Below are 25,892 nucleotides of genomic sequence, written 5' to 3' on the forward strand. Positions count from 1 at the left end.
TATAATTTTCTAGTAACTTTTATATATTGTTATTTGCTCAGGAGATGATCTCTGAGCTTATTTTTAAAGTGTGAGAAGATGAAATTCCATTTGAAGAAGAATGCAAAATTCCCAACATATTCATTATGGGAAGATTTTGCCATTTTAGGTTTCTGTGGATTTGAATGGGGACTTGATTTACAGATAAGATTCATGAGAATATCGTCTAGACTTAAACAGGAACAAATAGCAGTGGTGCTTGTGCTGAAAATATTATAACGGACATATTAAAGCTGGCAACTCAGCAGATGATGCATTAAGCTTTTGGAGCTCTAGTTTCTGCATTTCATTATCTGTGCAGGCGAGCTTCCTGGCTCGTCAGCTTGATCCCATCACCCCTCTGAACGTAGAGATGTAGATGCGTTGAAAAAGTACATAGAATCTGGGGAAAGCTTATTAGGATGATAGAGGTTAAGGTGGAGATATTTGACCAGAGTGTAACGCTATCTTTGAGCTGAATTAACAACTTTGTGCTTTTGGGTGTGGTTTTTTTTTTTTTTTTTTTTTCCCCTTTTCCTACCCTTCATTGCTATCACGCAGTCGGCTCCCTCTTACATTTGCCGTGGGGCATGTTTGCAAATAAATTGGTTCCGTTTGCCAAGTAGGAGGGAGAAGGAGATAACTCTGCTGTGTTTTAGGGTTTTGGCTGTTTTAGTATGTTAAACTGGCTTGCTGTGTGAATAGGTGAATTCAGTCAAATGAGGGTAAGCAGTAGAAATGCGTGCCCCAAAGGAGCTTGATATGAGAAACAGGATTTGCCCCTCCTCTCTGTATTTGTTACCTGACTGAGAACCAGATAGATCTTAAAGATTATTTATAAGAAGTGGCTTAGATGCAGGGAATTAAGAAGGGAGACGGGCTGACAGTGGAGCAGAATTATAGATCTGCCAACAATGATAATATCCATGATGAACTGAAAGGAGGCTTTGGGAGGAAACACATTTTTGACTGTGTTGAGCTTACACTGAAGGCTGTTGCTCTGGAGTAAACATCTAAAAGATGCGCTAGGATTATAGTGGTTAGGATGCTGAATTTAGAGAGAAAATACAAATTTAATTGTTTTTATGTATGAGAGAAGGTGGAGAGAGAAAAAAGGGTGTTTTCAAGCATTAAGTCCTGAAGAACATTTGCTAGTTCCTGGAGGGATGAGCTGCCTTTGGAGCCATAATGACCAAGAAAACACAAAACTTGACCTTGTTGACTGCCTCTGGCAACAGACAGGGGATTATTGTAGATGTGTACAACTTGCAGCCTTTGAAACCATTTGTCACAGTTGTTAGCGGAGGCAGCACTTCTTGTTTGAGTAGGCAGCAGGAAGCGCGTGGAATTCCTGACACAGGAAACTCTGGACGCGTAGCATATATCACCTTTCACCCAGCCCTTGGGCCAAGTAAAAGGAATTTGAGGACACTGGGGAAAGAGGGGTTATTGTGGCACAGAGAAAGGAAACTTGTGGCCCCATGTCAGTGAACCTGAAGCCGCCTTAAAGTATTAGCTGCTTGTTCTGAGATGGGCACTTTAGTTTGGTGCTTTTGGCCAGGTTTCCGTCAAAGAGGTTGAGAGTCCACTCATGGGTCTGCACAGGACAGAAGCTGGACTGGAGGGATCCTGTGTTGGAGCTAGAGAAAGGCATCCTCCGTGCCTGTAGTTATAAACGATGCATTTCTTTGCTTATAGAAGAGATTACAACTGTACTGTCAGAATATTCATTTTAAACCTGAACTTCCACTTTTCTTTTGACTACCATTTTGAAAGTGTTGATACTTCTTTTGGATAATGGTGTTTTGGCTTGGGGATGGTAAAATCTTGCCAACTGAACTGGTTCCAATTCAAGCTGTTTCCTGGGAATTTGGGTTATATCTAATTTCTTCTATTGATTTTGGTTTTCTCCTCGTGTTTCCTCTGACTTCACTCTGTGTATCCAGACAGGCTTAATTGTGCAAGTAATATGAAGGTCATCTTTATAAAAGCTCTTTGTGCACTCTCCTGTTTCCCTCCACTGTATCTATTCTTCGAGTAGAGAAACTGAAGAATGACTAAATAACTGACTGTCCTGACACAGTAAAAGCAACTTTTTACCGAGTGTGTCATTCTTGTTGACTTCAGTGCATCCTTCCATAAACTGTCACACGGCCTCAGCGCTACAGAGGAAACTGCTGGAGGGGCTTGTTGAGGCTCTTTGACAAGCTCAGTTTTTAGACAATTCCACATTAACAGTAAATATTACTTCTGAAGTCAGCCTTCTTCATATAGAAGTATATTAGTGTATTAGTACGGCTAATGTTGTAGAAAAATGTTAGCACTTTGGTTTTCTACTGCCACATGGGAATTCTGTCTAAAAAAAATCTCCTCACAAGCCCTAATATTTGAGGGTCTTGGTGTTTCAGGCTATATTCTTGGGATGTGTTTTAATTTGTCTTAATTTGTCTTAATTTGTCTTTTATTATGGATATTCATTTTGTTATAGGATGCTGAGGAAGTATTATGTGATCTGCAGTATATAGAAACCACGTGGACTAGTTGTTTTTCAGGTAACTCTGGACTAAATAGCTGTTGTGTTGTTGTATGTGGATCCAGGGAACTGACCTCAGTGACACGGGTGGTCTCTCAGTTTTGTGATGGAGTGTGTTTCATGGAGGCAAAGCCCTGGTTCTGTAAAATGATGCAACATTGGGGTAATAGCTTTCCTGACGTTTTTCTGAAATAGAATGTAAGGTTCTTTTCACAGTAAGCAAGGAAGGAGTTTGATCCCTAAATAATTTATTTTTTGAGCTTGTGTTGCCAAACTGAATTTCTAGTGAATGTTTTTAGGTCCTTTTGTGCATGGTTGATCTTCTGAAATTATATCTTGATGTACTGCTTTCTTCTTCTAATGTGTACTCTTGCACATTCTAATACAAGTCTTCTATGCATGTTTATTAAAACTAGCCATTTCTGAAATGCTACTCCACCCAGCATTTATGGCTTGATTAAATTACATGTACTACTTTCTGTTTCAGTTATAGCTTTGTGAAAGTATGGTACTGGGTTTAAAAGACATGGTACGGCTGATTACTGTGAAACTTCTCAAGCAAGTTCTTTCTCCTTGTAAACCTCTGCAAAGCTGTCCTGCTCGAATGTGAACTGTGACCTTGGGAATTTTACAAATGGTGTTGAGATCAAAACTGTTGAAACCCGAGTAGTGACCAAGCCTATTTACTTTGGGTGGGAGGAGTTGAGCAGCCGTGTTAGTGAGCTATGAGGTGTAGCCAAATACAGTCACCAGCAAGGCACTGAGAGCCTTGGTATTAATTCATAAGCCATCCTCAGATATGCATATGGAATTACTCCTCAGCCAAAGTCTGCTTGTCTTGCAAGTACTAGAGAACAGGAGAATATTGATGAAAGAAACTTGTCACTGTAAACTACGACACAACATGTAGCCCCTTTTTCAGATGTCTTTTTTGTGAATCAAATATTAGTGTCTAAAGGCAAGTATATCTTTAATAGCACTTTTTGATGAATGGGATAAAAAGGCTTTCAGGGTAGGTCCAGGTGCAAAATGTAGATGCTGGATAAAACCCATTTATAGGTAAGATAGTCTAGCAGTTTGCTTTTATCTGTTTTCTGCATACCAGGAAGAATGTGTGTATACTGCATATAGGTAATGTGAAATTATTTATGACCTTTTCATTTGTTGGACTGGGGGAGAATTATGTTAGGAAACATAGCATTTTTGAGATGTCAGGGCAAATTATTGTCAGAGACTTGAAGGGTGAGTCTAAAAAGCTTCTATTTCCTCAACTACACCAGCTTGTAGGGAGTTTGATTTAACAAGGTTTTTGGTTTCGCTTGTGCACCTATGGGGGCAGGGGAGAGGAATAGTTGTTTTTTTTTTTCTCCGCATAGGTAGATGTACTGTGAGTTGTATTCGTTATCGCATCAATATCAGTTTGTACAGTGTTGTGTTCATCATCTTTAAGAATTCTTTGTTTGTAGATTTTGGAAGTGTTTTTTTTTTTTTTAATTCCTCAGTAGGGTAGTTCAGAGTGTGATTTGATTTGAGTTCAATTTCCATGCTCAGAATGAATACCTGTACAATTCAGAGAGGTCTTTTTTGATAAGCCTGTGCTTTTTTCATTTGTGAGTATTTTTCAGTTGGAAAATGTTTTCAAGTTAAAACCAGGCTTTGTCAAAAGCGTTCATGCACTGTTGGAATTGCATGTGTCTTCTGTTTGCCATTGTTTTGTGTGCTGAGATTTAAGTTTTGCCCCAGGCAATATCCTGAAAGAATGTCTTAAGCACTGGATTATGATTTGTTTCTCAGCTAGTATTTACTACTAAAGAAGCCCTGATTGAGTAGCTAATGTGGGACATACAGTCTGTCCTTTAGAAAATGTACACAATGGATACATTTTCCTATTTTAAAGAGAGGTTCAGCAAATTATGACTGAGAATGGATTATGTGTGTGTGTTTTGTTTTTTGGGTTTTTTTTTTTTGAGATATTTGAACTAAATATTCAGAGTCATTCTTTTTTCTTCCTCCTACTGACTTAGGTTTTATATAAAACAAAGAAACCAGAAAACTTTTTTCTCCCTTAAGTGGTGTAATTAGTCAAATGGCTGCTTTCGTTAGGTAGTTAACATCTGGTATGAAGAATCCTATTTTTCCACGTACAGGCACGCTGTGACATGCAGCTGAGACACATTTGTGAGTGCGGATATTTTCCATTGTGCATAGACTGTTCAACGTCTGCACAACTTCAGCAGTTGAACTTGACTGTAGTGCTATTTGTGCATACTTTGCAACTGCGTAAACATCCAAGCCATATATGTTAGTTCATTTCTTAAGTATATCAACTGTTAAGGCATTCTGAACTGATATCGTAAGAATAGAAGGCTTCCTGGGACTTTAGTCTAAAATTATTTAATTAGTGTTACTAATTTTCTTTTATCAGAAGATTGGCCCATTACGTCTGAATTTATTGGGGGGCAGGGAGAAAAAAGGATTTATATCCAGTATTTGGTGGCTACTGAGGTGCACCTTCCTGTTGTGATGGGCAGAATCTGCCCACTCTACCTGAAGTACCTGTGTATCTTTTTAGGAATCAAGCTTGTTGCAAGGATGAAAAGGATTTCTAAAAGCTTTGGGTGCTGAGTGTGTGTACTGATTCTCAAGAGCTGTAAGAAACTTCAGCCTAAAATCACAGCACAGAAGAGAGTGCTTATTTTTATTAACTGCTACAAATTTCTTTCACCATAACAGACTTTTAGTTATGTGCTGGTTCTCTCTCCAACAACATATACTATTTTGAAGTAATGAAGCAAATGAACGTATGTATACAAGTGTGAGCAGGCATTAATAAATCACAAGCTGTTGAAAAGGTGGAGAACTAATGAATTTTGCAGCTAAAGCATGTCATTAACTGTTTTAGCACTGCAGGTTTAAGTGAAATATGAAGAGGCCTTGGTGGGGGGGAAGGAGATGAAGAATTAAGTTTAAATCAGAATCTTTTTTTTCCTCCTCTGTTCTGGTGACAGAGATATCTTTTCGCAAAAGAGACATTTAATGTGCCAGCAAGTCTGACTCTCCTATCTTGCTGCTGAGTTAAAGCAAAAGGCACTTAGTCAAAATACCTAGATAACAGCTTCCTTGATTGGGAGACAGCTTCAGCAAATGGAAGCGTGACTAACATTGTTATTATTGGAATTCTTAATTTTATATAACTGAAGATTTTAGTTTTGCTTCTAAATAGAGAAGGAACAGCAGGTTTTTAATCTGTATTCCCTTCCAGCTTGGCTACATGAACAATGTCAGGGGAACTGAGTGAGCATGAGAAACCTTCAAAATTATATTGTTTCTTCAAACCCCTGTATGTGCAGCCACTTTTCGGTAAAATGAGCATAACATGATAGAAGAGTATATTGTAAAAGAACCTAGTAGCCTGGTAGAATAACTCTTAGCAGTGGCTGCAGACCTGGATGGTGTGGTGGCTTGAGGCGATCCTCGAAGAAGGTGTCTGCGTGGTTGCTGCCGGAGTCTCTCTTTGGATCGTTTAACCCTGAGGATCTGGTGCAAGTACAAGATGCAGGAAATGTCCTGTGATAGCTGTATCAGGAGAGCATTCCTTGGCCACTTCATAAACTTAACTCTGAAGTAGTAGATAACAGAGCCATTCATTGGACTAAATAGCTTTGTAATGAGGGGATACAGTTATTTTTGTGTATATAGGGGAGTTTTTCCACTGGAGCTTTTTTCTGATTTTATTTAGAAAAAGTAAAATGCACATGCTGAAGAGATTTGGACCACTGTAGTTTTTGCTGTTTTATAGTCAAGAAGTTATACTGGAGAAGTGCATGGTACTGAATTTATATTTAAAAAAAGAAAAAAGTCTTATTCTCCATCCTTGCATCTCCTTCTCCCTGTCCCCCCCACCCTAGTCCATAATTTTTTCAGCTGTTATTTCTGTTCCTTCTGGGACATGCAAACAAGAATGGCCTTAGCTGAGACAAGTGACACAAAGTAACGGATAAATGGAGACAGGCCTGTATATATTGTATGCTCATCCAGTTATCTGTGCCACCCCTCAACATTTCTTCTCAGTGATATTTCAATTCTTGTACAAAAGAAACAAGATCAGGTACTGCATGTAATGATTTCTATTGATGGCTCATATTTGGGTATTTCAGTCACCTTGCCTTTTTCCTGCCCCCCCTCCTTTTTTTTTTGCATATATTGGGACATTATTCTGTTAAAAGAGGTGGGAAGACATTTTAATGATTCATAGCATCATAGAAAAGAGCTACAATACTTCGTAATCAGAAAAAAAATCAGTATTTTGTATGTCGTGTGTGTGTATATATATATACACACACGCGCTGCACAGTTATAAACTTTCACAGAGGTTATAGAACGCTTTGGTCTGTTGTATTGTCCTTTGAGGCAATGTGAACTGAAATTACTTCACCACACATAGTATGGTTGTTTACATACGCAGCTGGAGTAAACAGTGTTATTTGAGGATTAATCAAATTCATGACACTGTTAAATTGATTTGAGGGATGTATTTCACTTTGTAAGAAGACAAGACATCTTGCATGGGGTGAGGGAGCACACTAGTAAGTTTGTATTTTCAAGGCAATCCTTAGTGCCTTGTCTTTGTGCTTTCCAGCAAACGGGGTAACTTTTGAAACGTATTTTGTTAGAAGTATTGTGTGATGGGAAAATGGAATCAGCAGAGAAGCCCCAGGCAGGAAGGAAATGCCGCATATAGAAGCAGGTGGCCTTGCATGCTAGCTGTTAGGGCAAAGAAACGGCCCATCTTACAGGAGTAATGCAGGAGGGAGGATAGGGGGAAGCCTATATGACTTTATTCTTGTACTTATCAGCAAGAACAATTTGGATTATCTGATTCCTAGATTTGAAGCACAATTTACTGGGATTTTTAAAAAGTTCTAGACTGAACAGTTGATTCATTTATGTGCTTTGTTCATTGCATAAAGTATTTAAGGCATTAATAAAAAAAAAACACAGAAAAAACAACTCTTTTGTGGAGCTTATTATGTGCAACTCTTCCAGAGGTTACGCTGGTTTGTGTATATTAATTTGGCAGAGTCTTAGAGAAGAAAGAGCTATCACCTTATCTTTCTAATAAAAAATAAGAAATGAAGATATAGAAGCCTCAGCCATCAGTTAATGAAAACTAGCTATGTAAGTGCCTAAACAGGAAAGTTTAATACTGCTACAAAAAGCAGAATATTGGCTCCATTCTCAGGTTCTTATACTGTATTCTTAAGTAAGCAAGGTATCAAACAGGGAAGGCTCACTAGCTCTTGTGTTATTCTTTGTGCAATATATGTTTGGGAGTTGAAAGGCTAGCAGAAAGAGAAGTTTATTTAAGGAATCCTGAAATCCTAAATAAGAAGCTGTGTGCTTAGAAAGCAGAGGTGAACAGAACCCCAAGTGGAGCTGTACTGAGAAATGGGACCTGGCGTGTCTGCGGGAAAGAGAAGCCGGAACAAAAGCATTCCACTTTAAGGATTCTAATGGATTTGCTGAAAACAGTCTAGTGTTGCTTGGTTTGTTGCTGATTTGACAGCCTCTGTCTCTTCACTGCATTTTTCACGTGTGCCCTTCGTTTGTTTTTTTCCTTTTGTATCTTACTCATCAGAAAGTGAGGTAAAAGGCTGTTACTGCAACACGCTTGTTCCAGCCAACTAATGCTAACCAGCTTTCAGAGTGAACATAATCCTTACACAAACATCTTAACTCATGAAGGAAGAGGGGCCACTGCGACGTAGGTTTTCCTCATGTGCTGGGATTTCATCTGTGTTTTCCTCAAGACCTGATGGCCGAAAACTTGTCCGGAATGCTTCATTTGGAGGATATAATGAACTTTCTCCTGCTTTACCAGGTTTGTTTTGGTCTTGCTTTTCTTAATGTACAGAATTACCATAAAATTTCCACCTCAGACTCTTCAACTTGAATAAAAATAGTCCACTGAGATGTTCGCATCTCTACTGAGATGGTAGAAAGTGTTTACAGGAAATCAGGAAGAATATTACTTGCTTGCATTTAGATATCAGCTGTTTGTAGTGCCAAGAGTCATTGTAGATAGGCAGGTGAATAACTTAGCTTACACCACAGCAAATATCCGTTTAAAAGGGATTTGTGTATCTGGTGCTGACTGAGTAGTTTTGGTTGTTCTGTTTTGAGCTTTTGTGACTGAAGTTCTACGATGTGGTTTATAAAATGCCCCACTCCTCCATGCCCCAAAGACCTTGCTTTAAAATAGTAAGATACTGCATAAGGTTTTAATATGGCCATGACTACTGAAGAATCTGCATGCATGTCATCAGCGGTTTGACATAAAATGATGAAATAGAATGAGTTAAGGCTAAAAGCATAACCTTGCTAAACTCCCAGTGTAGCTCTGTAGTATAAGGAATTTAACACCAGGAAAGGGCTTGAATCTCCTTTTGGTCAGATTTATTGTTTCCTGAAAATCAGTACTGAGATAGTGAAGTGAATGTCGTTCTCCATAATATACAATTCTCATGCACAGACTTGAATTTCAGTAGTTTATTTCAGGAAACTTGGGTCCTTGAAAATGTGTTTCAAGGTCACCTCTTTCTGAAAAGGAACATTATAAAAACTGTGTATTCTTACCAGAATTATTCTGCATGTGTGGTTTGCCTTGTGCCTGCACGCATGCGTGGTTTGCTGCATCATTCCATGGAACCAGAATGCAGAAAAAAGAAACAAGTTTTCAATTTTTATTGTATGCTGTCCGCAGCATAGGTCACTGAATTTGTAAGTCCTAGACCATGGAAAAGAGCTGGAGTGCACAGTGTATGGGAGCTGCAGGTTGTGCTTCAGGAGCTCTCTGCATCACTGGCGTGTGCTGGCTTGCAGGATCACTGGAGCAGCAATTGCAACTACAGGCAGAGGGGGCAGTTGCTTGGGACACCAGGCTCTGTTAAACCTCATATTTTACCATATAACGTTTCCCTTCACTGTGCTTCTGGAACTGATTAGTCTTCTACCAAGAATCTTACACTGTGTTTTATTAAAGCTATTCAAGAAATAAGGATTTCAAGTGAAGCTTGAAAGTATGGAGCTGGCAGCTAGACAAAACCTCCTTGCCTTTAAAATAAATACATGTGATGCGGTAATTACTGAAACAAAAATGGATTAGTTTTTCCTATTTGGTTTCTTCTTACATGGGATTGTACATTAAAGCTGATCACTGTCTGTAAGTTGACAATGAATGATTTGTTTGAAATGAACAAATGGAAAAAAAAAATGGAAAAAAAGAAGTTAAACCCTATAACTAAAAGTTTGATCCCTTGGAATCTTTCATTTGTCTGAATAATTTAGACGATATGGTATGGCCTTTCAGTTTGTGCTGAGCAAGGAAGTCTTTTTGCTTGTCTAAAATATGCTTCTGTATAGTTATGGTGAGGAAATTCTGTGGTTACTATTAATTTATTTTATATAGTGTTTGCAAAGAAAACATTACTGTGAGAAAATACATAAAAGGCCTTTGTCTGCTTTTCTGTCGACCTCAGTTTTGAAATGATGGAAGAACCAAAATAGTTCGTATACAATTATATTGTTAAAATTGGTTGTCAACAAACTTTTGAAAATCAATTATTTGAAAGTGCTATTCTCTCCTGCGTTCAGATCTTAAAGATTTTTTTTTTACCCTGCCATGGTTATTTTATAACACTGGTATTTCTATCTTCTACTAAGTATAGCTGGTTGCAATTTTTGCAGAAGCATACAGTTTTTTAGCCCAATTATTTGGTCTTCAGAACTGTGCATTCACACCACTAATCAAATCAGTCTGTTCCTTGCCTTTCATTTCAAAGTCAGTAATGTTGTGGCTTGGCTTGGTATTTGTCATCTTTTCATTTCAGCATAGGTTCAGCATTGGTTGCTTGTTACTGGTTCCTATGTTTGTTGTTTAAAAAAAAAAAAAAAAAAGCCTCCAGTAGATGGTAGTTTTTTCTTACCTTCTAGATGAAACAGGTTTGTTGGTACTAAGAAGTGATATGTTTTTTCTGATGCATTTTTCTCACTAAGATATCCTAACTACAGATGATATTTGCTGAGAGCTACAAACTCAGCCTTTGAGATGTAGATGTTGCCTGGTTGGTGGGTTGGTTTTTTCTCTTCTCTCAAGATTAGTTGAAGGGACAGATTGCAGGTGAAACTTAAAGAACAGTAACTAAGTTATCCTTCCCAACTGAACCTTCTTAACTTCTTAACAGTTTTGTTCTAAAATGTTGCTGTACCACATACTTCATACTAAGGACTCTGCTGCTTGAACGCTAATCTCATGGACCTCTATTCATCCTTTTCTGAAGGCAATGTTTTGAAGGATTTCCTTTTTCAGTATTGGCAGGACGCTCCAGCTCGGTCTCAAAAGAAGCAGTGTTCAGTCTTGTTCCAACGACATCCTGCATGTACAAAGTTCTGGTTGTGCAAGTTATATGTGGTTATCAAACTTTCCTATCTGTCTGAAAGTTCATCACAAGTCTCCATTTAAATTTAAGTCTGAAAGTTTTAAGATGATTTGCTTAGTGCTCCCACTAGGAACACGGTGAGGGAACGTTTCCAATGGATTCTAAGATTGTATTATAAACTCCACTGGGTTTTGGAGCAGATTTCAGAGCACGTAAGGCCTGAGAGGCCTTCGGTCAGCTCTCTGATGGCCAAAAGCAGACTTGAGAGTAGCCTTGTTAGTCAACTGAAGTGTCCTGAGCGTGCAAGAATGGTACTTGGGAGGGTAAGATAAGGAGGAGCGTGCTGGGGAAAGTGTGCTGGGACACAGCAGTGCCCCACACGTGGTCGCTGACATCCAGAACTCCTTTCGCAGCTACAGCAGTGAAGCTTACGTTAAAAAAAACTCTGTAAATGCCTGAAACAAAACTGGGAGCTTGATCTGCAGCTCTGAAGATTGGGTTAAACTGCACTTGCTTGCATCCCCTCACTCTGTTAGGGCTGAAGATTGATCTCATGAATTTAGGTAGAATATGATCCACAAATCCAAGCGTGGTAATAGACAAGAAGTCACAGAAAAGGATTTCACCTTCAGCACTTGAATTTTTTCATTGAAATGCAAGCCAAGATTATCCTATTAAGGAGTTCCCAATTGAATTATAGGATTGAAAATGGTAAGAAAATTAAAATACTGAGCTGAAAACACTGATGAGAATCACAAAACATTGAGAATCTTGAAAAACATTGTTTTTATTAGACACTGCCTCTAGCCTCTCATACCCTGACGCTGTCTGTGCTCCAGACAGTGACTTCAGCTACTTTTTGTGTTAGCATTTCATATCAGGAAGTACGTCTTTCAGTATCTTTGGGGCTAACAAAACTACCAAAAGAGCAATAGCACGAAGCACTGGGTTGAGGCATGTTTTTATCAGGTATGCTGTTGTCTTTGTCAGGAGTCCATAGAGAAATTTGCGGTTCACTGCTGATGGCAGGAGGGGAAAAAACAGTATTTCTTATTGTTGATCCTGTGAATATAATTGTTCTGATTTTGCTGTTTCCTTGACCAAGTATTTCCAAGGCAAATTGTATATTGTCCTCACTTTTGGCCCATATGCAGGTTTTTGTGATGTTTCTACAAACTTCCCCGCAAGCATTGGTCTCAAACTACTGTTGTTAAGAGACAGGACTATTTCCTGTACTGGATACCTCCATCTTAACAGACACTTGCTGGCAGAAGCACTGTTGCACTGAGTAAGGTTGTGCCTAGGTCAGCAACTGAATTCTGATTTTTTTTTTTTTTTTTTTTTTAAACCTACTTTTTATCACAAGGAGAAAAGCCTGCCGTCTGTATGCTGAAGTTAGCTTATTCCTTCCAGTGAGAGTAGTTACAAGTAGGGTAGTGCAGGGTAGGGAGTTACAACTGGTAGTTTTTTGTCATAAACTGGTGTGTTGCAAAGTGTTCCAGACTCTGTGACTAAGGAAGGGCACAGTAAGTGTGGTGACACGTTTATAAATCAGTGACTATGTGCCTCTTTCAGACTGGAGACACTGGAAGCAAGAAAGTGAGGTTGAGGGAAACATGGCTGAACTTTGCTCTTTGTGTCTGATGCTTTGGGTACAGAGCAGCTCGTTCTGTTTTCATGTCTGCTTGGTGAGACTGATTTAAGGCTCGTTAGGTAAAAATGTGTAAAGTCATTAAAGCTGCTCTTCTTTGGAAAGCAAGCTGTAAATTATAGCTGCTTTTCTTTAAGGAGTACAATCCCGATGTAGCACTTGCTTGTTGATTCTAGTTGCTAAGGCGTTTACACACACACACACACACACACACACACTCACTCACTCACTCACTCACTCACTCTATATATGTAAAAACTGGAAAGTCGTTAGAAAATGTCTATGTTACATTTTCAGTTGAACCTGGTTCCTAGTTGGGGCTTTCTTTTGGGTGTGGGAGTAAAGAAAAAAGTAAATCATTACTATGGTTATAGTGTATGCTTGATTCCCTAAAACTGGCATCAAATTTAATAGTTTCTCAGTGAACTAAGGCAGTTCTGACCTTTAAGGCTTGAAGCAACTTTGTTTGTTTGTTCATCACCTGATTACCTTTGCTGTAGAAAATGTGCTTTTGTATTTGGTGTTGTATTAACCATGACTTTGAGCCTCTGGACCTTGACATGCATTTTTGTTTTCAGGATTCAGTGCTACTTCTACAAATCTTCTCTCTGTCTAGGTACTCCTTCCCTGTGGCGAAGCAGACTTCCACATTATAGGTTCTAGTGCCTGAACAAACCCATCATTAGTTGGATAGAAGAATTTTGTAAAGGAAGAGTTTAATAAACTGTGTACAGAAGGGCTTGTGTAAAACCATGTAAAGTTTTCTTTGTATAAAATTTAAATGAAGTATCATTCATTTTTAAAAATCAGATTAAAAATTATATACTGAAAGACAGTCTCTGCAAAAGGTATTAAATTAAAAAAATCCTGATTACCAAAACTAAGGGGAATCCAGGATTTCTTGGGTAATCTGAAGACCAACCTAATGCCTCTGTAACTCAGTGTAACTTCCAAAGGTGTGTGTTTGTGATAGATGAGTCTGTGATATCTGAAAGTTTCTGAACATCTAAGTTGTGGAAGAGTAAAGATACCAGTTCTCAAAAACATCCCACATCAGAAACACAAGCTACCCAACACTGCTACAGAGAGTTTATAAAGCTTTTCTAAAAGTCTGGAGAAGTCAGAAGCCCCCCAGCTTCCCCAAAGAAGGTGAAATCAAACGGTTCCTCTTCTCCTTTTGGAGGTCTGTCTGAAGTACCAATTTCTGTTTCAAAGTTCTGAAGTTGCTCTTCAGCCTACAGAAGGGAAGCTCAGGAGAGCACTGGTGTCTATTTACAAGTTATGTGTTGATGTAGTGCCCTCTGGTGGGCTCAGGCTTACTCTTTTTGGTCTCGAGTGATGCAAGGCTTTTCAGCCAGATTATTGGATCAGTTGCAGCACCATCCAAATATGATCCAAATACGATGGATGTTCTGGCCTAGAGTGGGTGTTAAATTTGCCTATGTTGTGGTAGCTAGTAAGTTTTCAGCTGATGTGGTGGACTAATATGTATGTGTTGTTTGAAAACTAATTTTTCAATTAGTTTTAATTAAAAAAAAATCTCAATAGAATCTTTGTGGTAAGTTATATGCTGAAATGATATAGAACATTACTAAGAAACGTCTGACTTGCTTGCACTTGTTTGTTAAACACAAGTTGCTAAATTTATTTAACAGGCTAGCTCAAGTAAAATGTAATGTATTCAAATCATTTGTAACAATGCGTCTTTTCTTTAAGGTTTTGACAAAGGGAAGGACGATGTGTCACAAAGTAAAGAGGATACAGCACATTCTATATCAAAAAGCAAGGTAAGGAAAGCAGCCTCAAACTGGCTTAAAAATGTCAGCATGCAAAAGAGCTGAGTACCTTTTTTATTAAATACAAATGTGTTTAACTTTCATTGTAGATAATCTTGATGATTTCTCTTCAAATTTAGCAGTAGATAAAGATTAAAGCAAGTTTATTAATACAATTCTCAAGATGACCTCACATGGAAATCTACAGTTCAGATTAGTGAAAAGGAAACGTGGAGTCTTCTTGCTGTCATCTTGGTGTCCAGTTTTGCCTAGCCAAACGTAACAATGGATTTAAGCCAACTCTTTGTATGGAACAGCATTTACAGTCCTTTAAGATGTAGGTGAGGATGCTGTTCACCGAGCTGTAGCAAATCTTCTTTTAAGAATGCTAAAGAAACTGTAACTGGAAAAGCTTTAGTTTAATCGCTTACAAAGTTGCAGTCTAAAACATAGTTGCATGTATTCTTTTGTTCTGTTTATTGAAAGGGCTTTTGTACCTCAGAAGTCATGTATAAAGGTCCATTTCTGTGAGGCAATGAGAGCACAAAGGAAAGTGTGCTCAGTAGTACAGTAAACTAGATATAATTGCTATGCATCTTTATACTCTCTGGCAGTCTTATAGAAATGGAAAAGACAGGAGCCCGGCAAATTCATAATCATCATGTTATAGTCGTCCCCCCCCTCCCCCCCCCCCCCAAAAAAAAAAAGTTTATTGAGATGCAGTGAAAATTGAGACCGTACATACTGGAGCTGAGAGATAGACACTGCAGTCACCAGAAACATAGCACTAACATCTTGGGATGGTTAAACTTTAAAAAGGAAGAAAACATGGACTACCACGGAGCAACCAAAAGACCTTTACTCTTGTTATATAGTGATCCCCAGTCTCCTCTTCCAGAACCTGAATGTTCTGATCAGCAAAAAGTGTCTGTCGTGTCAATGCACTGAATTTTTATCTAGTGTTTCTTATGTATTTAGAATGTGGAGTTCTGTAAAAATGTTTTTATCAGATATTTCATAAAACAGATGTCTTTAATGTCTTTAAAAGAAAAAGAGAGAGGAAGAGACCGTGTTTTGCAAAGGGGGAAATTCTGTATGATTTGATCACTGAACTGAGGAGTTTGTCTGTTTTTCTTCCTTAAGCATCACTACAGGATAGAGTTTAAAGATGCTTTAAGTTATCTAAGTATATGTGCTTGTATTTTCTGCTAGTGCATCCGCTGGTTTTTTTGGCTTTTACAAAGGAAGAACATGATAATAGACACTTAAAACCGTTTGTCAGGGTGCAGCAAGAGCAGGCTGCTCCCTAGGGGAAGGTGAGCCCGGGGTGGGGAGTGACTATACCAACGAGGAGGAGCGCAGGCCCGCAGCAGCCGGGCAAGGCGAGTGGTAACCAGGCTCAGCCAAGAGCCCAGATTGCCAGGCAAGTCCGTAGTGATGAGGCAGGTCTGAGGTCAAGCCAGAAACCAAAATCCATGGGTGCTGGATCAGTGAGGTATGTGGTCAGGCACAGGCGTATCTGTAACGTTAGCTCAGGCTAGGGCAAAGGGCTAGTACCTGAGCTGAAATACAGCTCCCGGGGAAGTGGGGGAGATGCATGCTTCTCACTGCTTTCTCACAGAGCTCTTTTCATAGCTGTCTCATCTAACATTACACAGCTGCACCATGTCAGAGCTGGCCGTAGGCACAGGCCAGGAAACCCCTCGAAGGGAGAGGGGATGCACTCAGGTCTCAACACAAATTTTAAAAAAATATTTCCTGTGTCAGAATCTTAAAGAGGAGTCGCTGTTTCCTCCAGTTAAAACAAATGTTTAATAGATGCTGAAAAAAATCAGAGCGACTTAAGCACTTTTGGTAACAGTTCCCTACTTAAATGATGTCATCAGAATTGTCCTCGGGGAAGGCAGCGTCGCCCTGAGGTCGATGGGTTTCTGTGACATCATAGCTGAGAAGTCGGGCCTGGAGCTGGTGTTGTGGGTCTGACTGGAACCACAAACCTCCACGTGTGTCACCTTTACCCCATCCTAGAGCCTCACCGGTCAGGGAGATCAAGGAAGGGTACTTTTGCCATTCAGCTTGCTTCTGATCAAAATGTTTATATTGGTCCAGAAACCTCTAAATCATCCTTGATTTGGAAGTCAAGTTAAAAGTGTTTGTTTTAACTTGGATTTATTTCAAACTCTAATTACTCACCTTTTACTACCCAGTGTGTTTTTTTCTTCCCTATGCCTATTTTTCTTGATCCTTTTCTGTCCAGAATCTTAAATCTCTGTATACTTTGCTGTTACTTTGTTTACTTGCATTTTTCTGTTATCCAAGAGGAGACAGGTATTTCTACTTATCCTAACATAGGTTTTTCTTCATCCTTGTTTTTGCAATAACTGTGTGTGGCTTAATAAGACTAGTGGTTCCTTTATACCCCACAAATAATATTAAAGCTAACAGAAGATGGCAGTTGGCTGTCCTAGCTGTGGAGATTAAGTAACATCCCTTCTTTCTAAACATGGATCAGTAAAGCAGTAACGAGACTTGCCCAGAATCTAGTATAAAGGTACTGAACATACCTCACTGGGAATTGCAATTGGTTCTGTTAAAATGTTCTCCTCTTTAAATTTGGATCCCTGCAGCTTATTTTGTGTGGATGTAGCACTGAGACAGTTATTAGTTTAAAAATATCTGAATCTCCAATCTATTCCAGAATCTTGTACAGGTGAATATAGTGTCATACTAGTGAGCTTTAAGACTGATACTGAGAAAATGAATTTTTGTAACCTGGGATCCTTAGTGTTTGGGGGCTTAAATATTTATGGACTTTAGATTGTATTAGCTTTCTGTTAGTGAGCAACTAGATTATTTATGAATGTTTTACTTAAGTTGTTCTGTTATACCTTGCGTAACAACTTCATTATTTCTTCTTATGCAATAATGATGAGCATTTTTCCATCCTCTGTTCCTACATTTGAAGTACAGTATTTCTTTAACTTCTAGACAGAGGAATTACATTACTAAATTTCAAGTTGTATGTCTGTCTTAAAGCTGTATTTTGAGTGTTAAGAGCATATCTTTAATACATAACGATAAGGATTCCTTCCTTCTTTCAAGATGTATGTGGAAGTAGGAAGCACCGATTGCCCAAATGATTTTGAGATAGCAAGATCACTTCTTGCCATTAATTGTACTTATCTTTTTGGTGCTTTTTTTGGCTATATGCTTCATGCATGAGAATGGAAGCAAATCAGGAAATGCTAATTTAGCATTGGCACAAAATAACAGTGCTTTACCTTGAAATAAAACTAGCTTAATTTTGGCACTTAACAAATAAAAGCGTGTTTGACTATTTTGACTTTTTGGCAAGTATAACAAATTAATAGCCTTATCTAAATAGACTCCTGTAAAGTGTTAATTCTGAGGTGACAAAGCAGGACCAAGGTTAAACTGTTGTTTGTTCTGTTTGTAATTCTTTAATTTTTATCTCTTTGGTTTGAGTGACCTGTGTGCTAGGGAAAAAAAAAAAAGTTTAAAGGCACTACTTTTATTATTGCATTAAATCATTGGTTTTCTCAATACTTGTATGTTTTTGACTATCACTTTATAGTACTTCAAAATAGAAATTCAGTGAATAAACGTTGCATTGTAGTCTGAGATTTGAAATTACCATTCAGAAATGTTGAACAGACTAAGAAGCTGTTTTCCATGTCCTTGAATTTACAAAGCTTAGAAGGTTATATCGATTTCTGCCCCCCCCCCCCCCCAGCAAGGAACTTTGAGGGAATCAGATTTACATTTCAGTGCACAAAGAAATATAACTCTTTGTAATTTATCATATATATACTGGATCCCTGCTCAATGTTCCCTGAGGTGCAATAAGAATGACAAGTGATAACTCTGCAGTAGACTTCTTTTCTCTTCTTTTTCCTTTTCTTTTCCTCTGGATCCCAGAGGAAATCTTTGGCTGGCTCCAGTTGCCTTTTAGCTAGTAGGCAACAGATGCAAAGGAATAAACTTTGAACCTTATAAGACATGGGAAGAGGGTGGAAGAAATCATGTGGTGCTGAGGCAGCATATTGTCCTTTCATGAATGAGGACTTAGGTTTTATAAACAACCTTGAGTTTCTTGTTCCCCCATCTAGTGGCACTGTGAGCTTCTCTAAGATGACTTGAAAAATAGTCAGACCGTGGGGCTGGGAAGGAAGGAGCAGAACGAGTACCTGTAGTGGTCAACTGTGCTCTGATAATTTATAGAACAGATTAAATTCTAGACTGAAGAGACTGTATTTTCCTTCATGGGTCTTGGGGTAAGTGCCTCTATAGCAATCAGTCTGGAGGAATTGTCAAGTTATGAAGGCATTGGGACTGGGATTGGGAATGAAGGCATATGTCAGACGTGTGGACTCCCCCAGGGTTTAAATACTAGGATTTTCCTAAAACCCTGAAAACCTGTCTGCTAAAATAATACCTAGCTAGTCAAGAATATGACATATGAGAAACAGAGTACATGTGCTAAATATTTACTGTATATAGTTCAGCTTCTGGAGAAATCAGACTCTTTTTGCCCTTATAATCCTTATGAAGTAAGACTCCATAAATAGATGGTAAACAGCTCATATTACTTTTTATGTGGAAGAAACAGAAGAAAAGTGAATGTGAATGGATATTTGTAACCTACCTGTGCATTTCAAATGCTTTTGTGAAAGTGCCTGAAGCAATAGTATATCCTGGTATCTATTATCGTCTCTTATTTATTCTGCATTTTGTGAATTTCAGTCTGAATCTAAACTTTTCAATGGCTCGGAGAAGGACATCTCTTTGTCTTCAAGCAAGCTTACAAAAAAGGAATCTCTCAAGGTGAATCAATTTCAAAGTATCTCCTCATGAACTGTAAACACACTCATATAGTTTTACCATATTCTCCAGTGAGAAAACAAATGCCAAGTAGTGATGAGACCTCTATGGAATATCTAAGTATTGTGAGAAGTAGTGTTGTTGATTCTCTTCAGTTTTCCAATCTTACTGTGTTGTTACTTGAGTATGGGCTTCTGTAATATAGTCTTTAAGGTGACAGAAGATTATAGGATAATTTAGGTTAGAAAGGACCTTGGGATGTAATCTACTCCATGCAATGAGATGGTGAAAAGAATTATCAAGGTTACAACTTGCAGTCCCTGTAGTTTTCCTACTGGCTTTGTGCCTGTGTTGTAACAAGACCAAATGCCACTGTTTGGCAGATAACATGGCAGGAGAAATGTAAAATTTTTTGCCACTAAAGGAGGGGAGATTATACCACTGTGAATTTCTACTGGCAAGGAAAAGTAATTGGTGAATGAAGGTGACTGACCAGATAATGTACCTGTAAATATGAATCTGGCAGTTTTCATGATCCTCAGTCTGAAAAACAAACTGCAGAAGTATCTGAAGTAGTCGGTCTTGAAACAGAACATTGAAGAGTCTTTTATATCTTGAAGTCAAATACTCTATTGTGTTTTAAAGCTACTTCTCTGTATCTGTATTGCAAATGGAACTTAGAAGTTTTTTTCCTTAACTTGTATTTATAGATGACTTTTTGTGCTGTGATTACTTGTTTGTGTCTGTGGCATTATAAATATTTTTATTATTAATTACAGGTTCAAAAGAAAAATTACAGAGAAGAGAAGAAGAGAGCTACGAAAGAATTACTTAGCACTATCACAGACCCATCAGTTATTGTTATGGCAGACTGGTTGAAGGTCAGAATTTAACTGTGAAACCTGAGCTGAAGATCTAGCAGCTGCCTGCTGCTTTCTCACCAGAATAGAAAAATTTCTATCTCTTAGTTGCTGATTAATGTTTTTCTACAAGCACAGGAGCTATTAATTGCATCCCAGAGTCTTTCTGCTCAAATCCTGGAGGAATAATGGAGTAAACCTAGCTCTTACTTACTGCAGTCACCGTAGTCACATCTCATATGCATCGCAATTAACTTCAGATGAGCTGGCTTTCAGACTCTTATTTTGTCCTTTTGTTTTACGCTTTGAATTAAGCTCTGTTACCAGTAGCGAAAGTCATTCAGATGTGTTAGATATTTGAATACAGGCTTCTTTATGTATCTCTTTCTGGTTATTTTTCTTTCCTCTCGTAAGAGCTAACTGTCCTCTAATACTTGTATAAAAGATGAGAAATTAATTTCTTACGGATAGTAGTCAGTGTCATCAAAAGTACTGCAGTCTATTTGTTTAATTTCCTAAATTTGTAAACTTATTTCTTGCAAATTGTACAGAAAAGCCTGTTACTCATTTTATTAGCTTTGAATGATAGTTTATCTGAGAAAAGTTTCTCCAGCTTTTTGCAAAATCAAGGTGAATAGGCTAGAATACTGCTCAGACGTCAGATTGGCGTTCAGTCCTGAAGATGCAGAAGGAATTAAATTCCAGAGATGACAATTGCTGTAAGCAGCCTAGTCAGATATGCAAATTCGGGGACTTGAAAGGTTCTCCTGTCATCTATGGAATGAAGTTAATAGCTATTTATAAGAGATTTTATCCAAGAAATACACGTATATATGAAAGTTGTTATTTCGTGACTATTCTGTTTTTCTCACCAGGCTTCTGATCTATTTTCAGAGGAGCTCTGCTTTCAAAGATATTTATACCTTTATATATATCTGTATCTATATATTAATTTCATACTAGTGGTAAAATATTTTCCAAATAGAAAAATTCATGGAGGTTTCAGATGAAATCTCCAAGTACATCCAGATCTGTGTGTGTGTGTGTGTGTGTGTGTGTATGTGTGTGTGTTTAAAAAATATATATATATATATACACACACACACACACACACACACACACACACACATACACACACACCCATTTGTAGAATAAGTTTTCATCAAGAAAGAGTAGAAGAATGGGCATTAAGATTACACTTTTACTGTTCTTTTGATGAAATTGAATAAACATTTGGTAAAACTTTATACACTCGATAAACTTTGCTTGGAGTAAAGCTACTAAATAAATTCAATTTTAGTTGCCCTTTTGTTAAAGGGAATGATTTTGGTACTGACTTCACTCAGATTTAACTTTAACTATTTATCTTCTAGATTCGTGGTACCTTGAAAAGCTGGACCAAGCTGTGGTGTGTACTAAAACCAGGAGTCTTGCTTATTTACAAAACTCCCAAAAATGGCCAGTGGGTAGGAACAGTGCTCCTGAATGCTTGTGAACTCATTGAGAGGCCTTCTAAAAAAGATGGCTTTTGTTTCAAACTTTTTCATCCTTTGGAGCAGTCCATATGGGCTGTAAAGGTTAGTGGTCATCCATTAAGAACTGTATGTGTTATTAGCATTACCAACTATGAGTGAAAACAACCTTAATGAAAAGTTGGACTAGATATTCTGTTAAAGCTTAACTGGTTTGCCTATTCTGAATGTAAAACTTCAACATCTATTCTTCCTCATTACAAAAGGTATTTGATTTATGCTGTATAGCTTACACTGCTCTATATGCTTAAATAGCTTCATATGGTGTGTGGAAAGATGCCATTAAAGAAATCAGTTCAGTCCCTGGCAGTGGTGTAAGCGGAAGAAAAGAGTATAGTACATAATGTTGTGTTTTATTTCAATCCAATCTGATCTTACGATCATTACCTGTGGTGGGACATTTAAGGAAGGAAGTGATTTGCCAGAATGAAAGAGCTGAGATGGGTTATAAGCATTTCTTGGCTTCCGGTTCTATTATTAAGGATGTAATAAAACATTCAATAGTATATTGTACAATAGTATATATTACAACTCGTTACCTACTTATGTTCCTTTTTTTTGCTGAAATTTTAGAAAGATAAATATTTTCCTTCACTTTTGGTGTTTGCTTTGTCATACATGACATAATACTATTAGTAGTTCTTAGCCCATAATTGTTGAAAAGCATAGTGTGTTCTGCACAGTAAAGGATTATTTCAGTTTCTCATGAGAATCTTTATTTCAAAATTTGCTATTATTTACGTTTTATACTTGAATAAAAAAAACTATTAGAGTCCTTGTTTTATGTGTACATATGGAGCAGGAGTGTGGAAGCATAGCACAAGTGAATGTATTTACCTCCTGAAATTACATCTTGTTTTAGTTGAAATTATTGTACAATATTAAAACCCTTGTCAGAAAGAAGTATTCCCTCTGCGACATACATCTTAATACAGATACTAATTGTGGGACTGTATCTTGTGAATCTTTTATTGATATAGATGTGGTGCTGTGATATCTGTGGAATGCGCTACACTGTTTTTGCTTCTTCTTTATCTCAGACCAGGAAGTTAGTCAGCAAGTGTAATTCCTGATGTTTGTTTGAGGTCTTCTTCCTGAAGTATTATCAGTATTATCTAAATTTATGACATGTAGATCGAATCTTTTGTAGTTACTTTTTAGAATAATTTTATTTCAGTATTGTTTAGGAGGATTTTTCACTGATTAGTTGTGATGTCACATTTGCAGAACACAAACTTCATACTCTTTTACAAAGCTACAGCATGTGTGGTGTTAATGTGACTTAATGATTTATGATCATTTATACCTACATTGCAAAGTGGTGGCCTGTCTGCAGAAGATCACAAATCAATCTTATATTTCTTTATTGCTTGGCAATGAGAAATGGATTTGTTTGTTTTTTTTTAACTAGATATTTAGAATTTAGAGGACATGGCCCACCAGCTTTTTACTTTTTTAAGGTAGGTCAAATTTTGAACCTGAACAAATTGATATTGTCCATTCTAAATGTGCTGAGAGCTGGAGTGGCATTTATTCATTTTGGTATGGCTATTTGCAGTTGAGAATTACTAGTTTTAATTAGATGAAAGGCCTTGAAGTTTGAAACTTTCTGCCTTGTTTTCCTAGTCAACTCTAACTTCCTAGTTACAGATTTATTACTGTGAGGCAAACGTTCATAAGCATAATAGCAATTGACTGATTTACAGAGTAGATTTACCAGAACAAGCCTGAAGTCTCAGATAAAATGAACCTTGTTTGCCATCAGCCTAGGAAGATGACATTGCAAGAAAATATTTACACAGGTGTAAGTACTGCAGGAGATTTTCTTGCTTGAACACACTTTCCACTTTTGGCAGATTGCAAATTCTCTTCTGCAGTAGTTTGAGGCCAGTCACTTAACATGCTCCCTTAAGCCTATTGCTGTGGTCTTTGATGTTCCTCATGCACTCTGAGGTTGCTGATGCACTGTATTTTGTTCATTCTCCTTCACGTGCCCAGTCCTGATGCCATTTTAATTTTCTGAGATTGCTACCTAGAAAAATTATTGAAAATAATTTTTCACTAGTAAATTTAGTTAAAAGTGTGACTGCTTATCTATTTTTGTTACTTTCTATGTATGTTCATGACATTTGAGTTTTATTGGCATGAATATTCTGTAGGAAGTAAATTTAAAAGTTTTTTTAATCTGTGGAAGTGGAATTTTAAACTTAGCCATTGCCTTGCATTTGAGTACTTATATAGTCATTTAGTCAGGAACAGAAACAGTTCAAATAAAGTCACCTAACCAATGGAAACTAACCAATGTCTCATAAAGAGTATTAATATACAGATAATTGGTTTTGAATTCGTAACTGGTGACATCAAAATAAAAAATGTCCGGTGCTTTTGGAACATTAATCAGTTACAGAAAATCAAGATCCACAAGCAGTTATTCCAAAAGAAGTCAGCCTACTTAAATGTTCACTGCAAAATTATTTGCTCAGTTCTAATGACTGCGTTGTCAAAGCAGTCAAAGAGTATACCTTTCTCACAGCAGCAATCTTATCATTCCCAAATTACAGTTATTTGGTGCACAGTAAATACTATATCCTGTACACCCAGGTCTCATGGGCAGAGCTCTGCCCTTAGTCTGTGTTCTGTAACCTGAGAATTGGAGGACTTGTGATGGCTGAGGCCTTTGCGCAGCACTGCAGCACCCACTGTGCTGTAGCACTTTGCCCTCCCCTTTGCGCAGCGCTGCAGCAGCTCTCCTGCCGCACTGCGATGTGCCACGCTGTGCCACAGTGCCCTTCCCTCCCTGGGGCACCAGTCTAGACCATTTCCCCACATGCCCACCCAGTGATCTGCCCTGGAAACGAGGAGTGCTCCTGCATGGTGTTGTCTCTTGTGGCTTTTGTATAGTTAACTCCCAGTCCTCATATTTCCACTTCACCCAACACTTTTCATAGGTGCACCTTTCAACTCATTCTGAAGGAGGGCTGCAATATATAATCTTTTAACACCCAGGTTGCTGTTACTCTGTATTTATTATTCAGAAGTTGCTGAACATCATTTACACCAGCGCTGGCTTGTGTGTGTTGGTATCTAAGTGCCACCAACACTCCTTGCTATCCCCCTCCCACTTCTGGAAATGTTTTGGCTGTTTCATATGCTTGCTTCTAAAATATCTGCCTTTATCTGCTTTTGCTCTAAACTTCTGCTTGCTTTCAAATTCCCTCTTCTAAGCCGTGTACTAACTTTTCATTAGGCTTCTCTGGGGAAATCAACCAAGACCAAAATGTGTTAACTCATCAGTTAGGCAGGCTTAACCCAGCTTTCAATGATAGTTTCAAGTATTATTATTATTATTTTTTAATACAGCCCTCTTTGCCTATCAGTTGTCTTAAAGTTTCCATGGGTGAACTTTTCAAAGGAGCATGGTTGCTTGGTATTCTATTCCCAAAACAATGCTTGGCAAAAATAGAAGGGTCTTTGGGAATAATTTTTAAATTCCAAATGCACAAAACTTCATAGCAAAAATTAAAATTTGGCATTTTAAATCCTCTCTGTGTCTTTTGGTTGAACACAATGTCATGGTGTCCTGCTGATACTCCTTATAGAGGGACTTAAGCATCTAAATGCCTTTTATAGACCTGGGCATGGCCCTTTTTGGGGGGCACCAACTCCATCGAAGTCTAAGGTTAGGCACCTAAATATTTTGTGAATTGACTATTGGATAGTGGAGAAGTTGAAGAGAAAGGAGGGAAGGAGAAAGGAAGAAGGGGGAACCTATAGAGATGCCAAGTGTTTGGGTGGGAGGGGTTATCTTCCATTTTCTGTAAATGTAGAGTGACTTGTCTGTCTTCTGAGGACAGGCAGAAAGCTTGCATTCCTGGAGCATAGTGCAGTGCTGAGAAGCCAAGCACATTGTCATGTAAGATCAGCATGAAGTGGATCACTGAAAAGGGCCTCCTGTTCTCTGCTGTGGTTTGTCTTGCCCTTGTGTCTTGCTATGCTTATGAACCATAGCGTCCTGTTAGGAACCGAGAAGAATCTTTGCTCTCATCAAAAAAGAACAGAGACCAGAGAGGGGAAGAGCTGGCTGCTGTAAAAAAATGTGGGCTCTTCTGCTTGACAGCATTTGTTGTAAATCAGCTCTCTTAAGCCTCCCCACAGAAGCGCCTTTTGTTTTGCTTGCTTTTAATCTCATCCCTTCAGCTCAAATACAGAGCTGAAGAGGAATAGCTTGTCCCTTGCAATCTCT

General features: G+C 38.1%; 1 protein-coding gene across 7 annotated transcripts in view; it reads left to right on the plus strand.

Annotated features, from left to right (window-relative positions):
• Positions 1–25,892, plus strand: part of OSBPL8 (oxysterol binding protein like 8) — a 101,650-nt gene that overhangs the window by 52,200 nt on the left and 23,558 nt on the right. For 6 of the 7 annotated variants that reach the window (XM_067313082.1, XM_067313090.1, XM_067313105.1 and 3 more), the window contains 4 exons: positions 14,357–14,427; positions 19,180–19,260; positions 20,037–20,138; positions 21,491–21,694. In XM_067313082.1, coding sequence (XP_067169183.1) covers positions 14,357–14,427; positions 19,180–19,260; positions 20,037–20,138; positions 21,491–21,694 — 458 coding nt within the window. Of the gene's footprint in view, positions 1–8,290; positions 8,433–14,356; positions 14,428–19,179; positions 19,261–20,036; positions 20,139–21,490; positions 21,695–25,892 lie in introns of those variants that run through there. The other variant, XM_067313095.1, reaches the window with a different exon arrangement.

Source organism: Apteryx mantelli, chromosome 1 (assembly GCF_036417845.1).
Source record: "Apteryx mantelli isolate bAptMan1 chromosome 1, bAptMan1.hap1, whole genome shotgun sequence".
In the NCBI taxonomy this organism is placed as follows: domain Eukaryota; kingdom Metazoa; phylum Chordata; class Aves; order Apterygiformes; family Apterygidae; genus Apteryx; species Apteryx mantelli.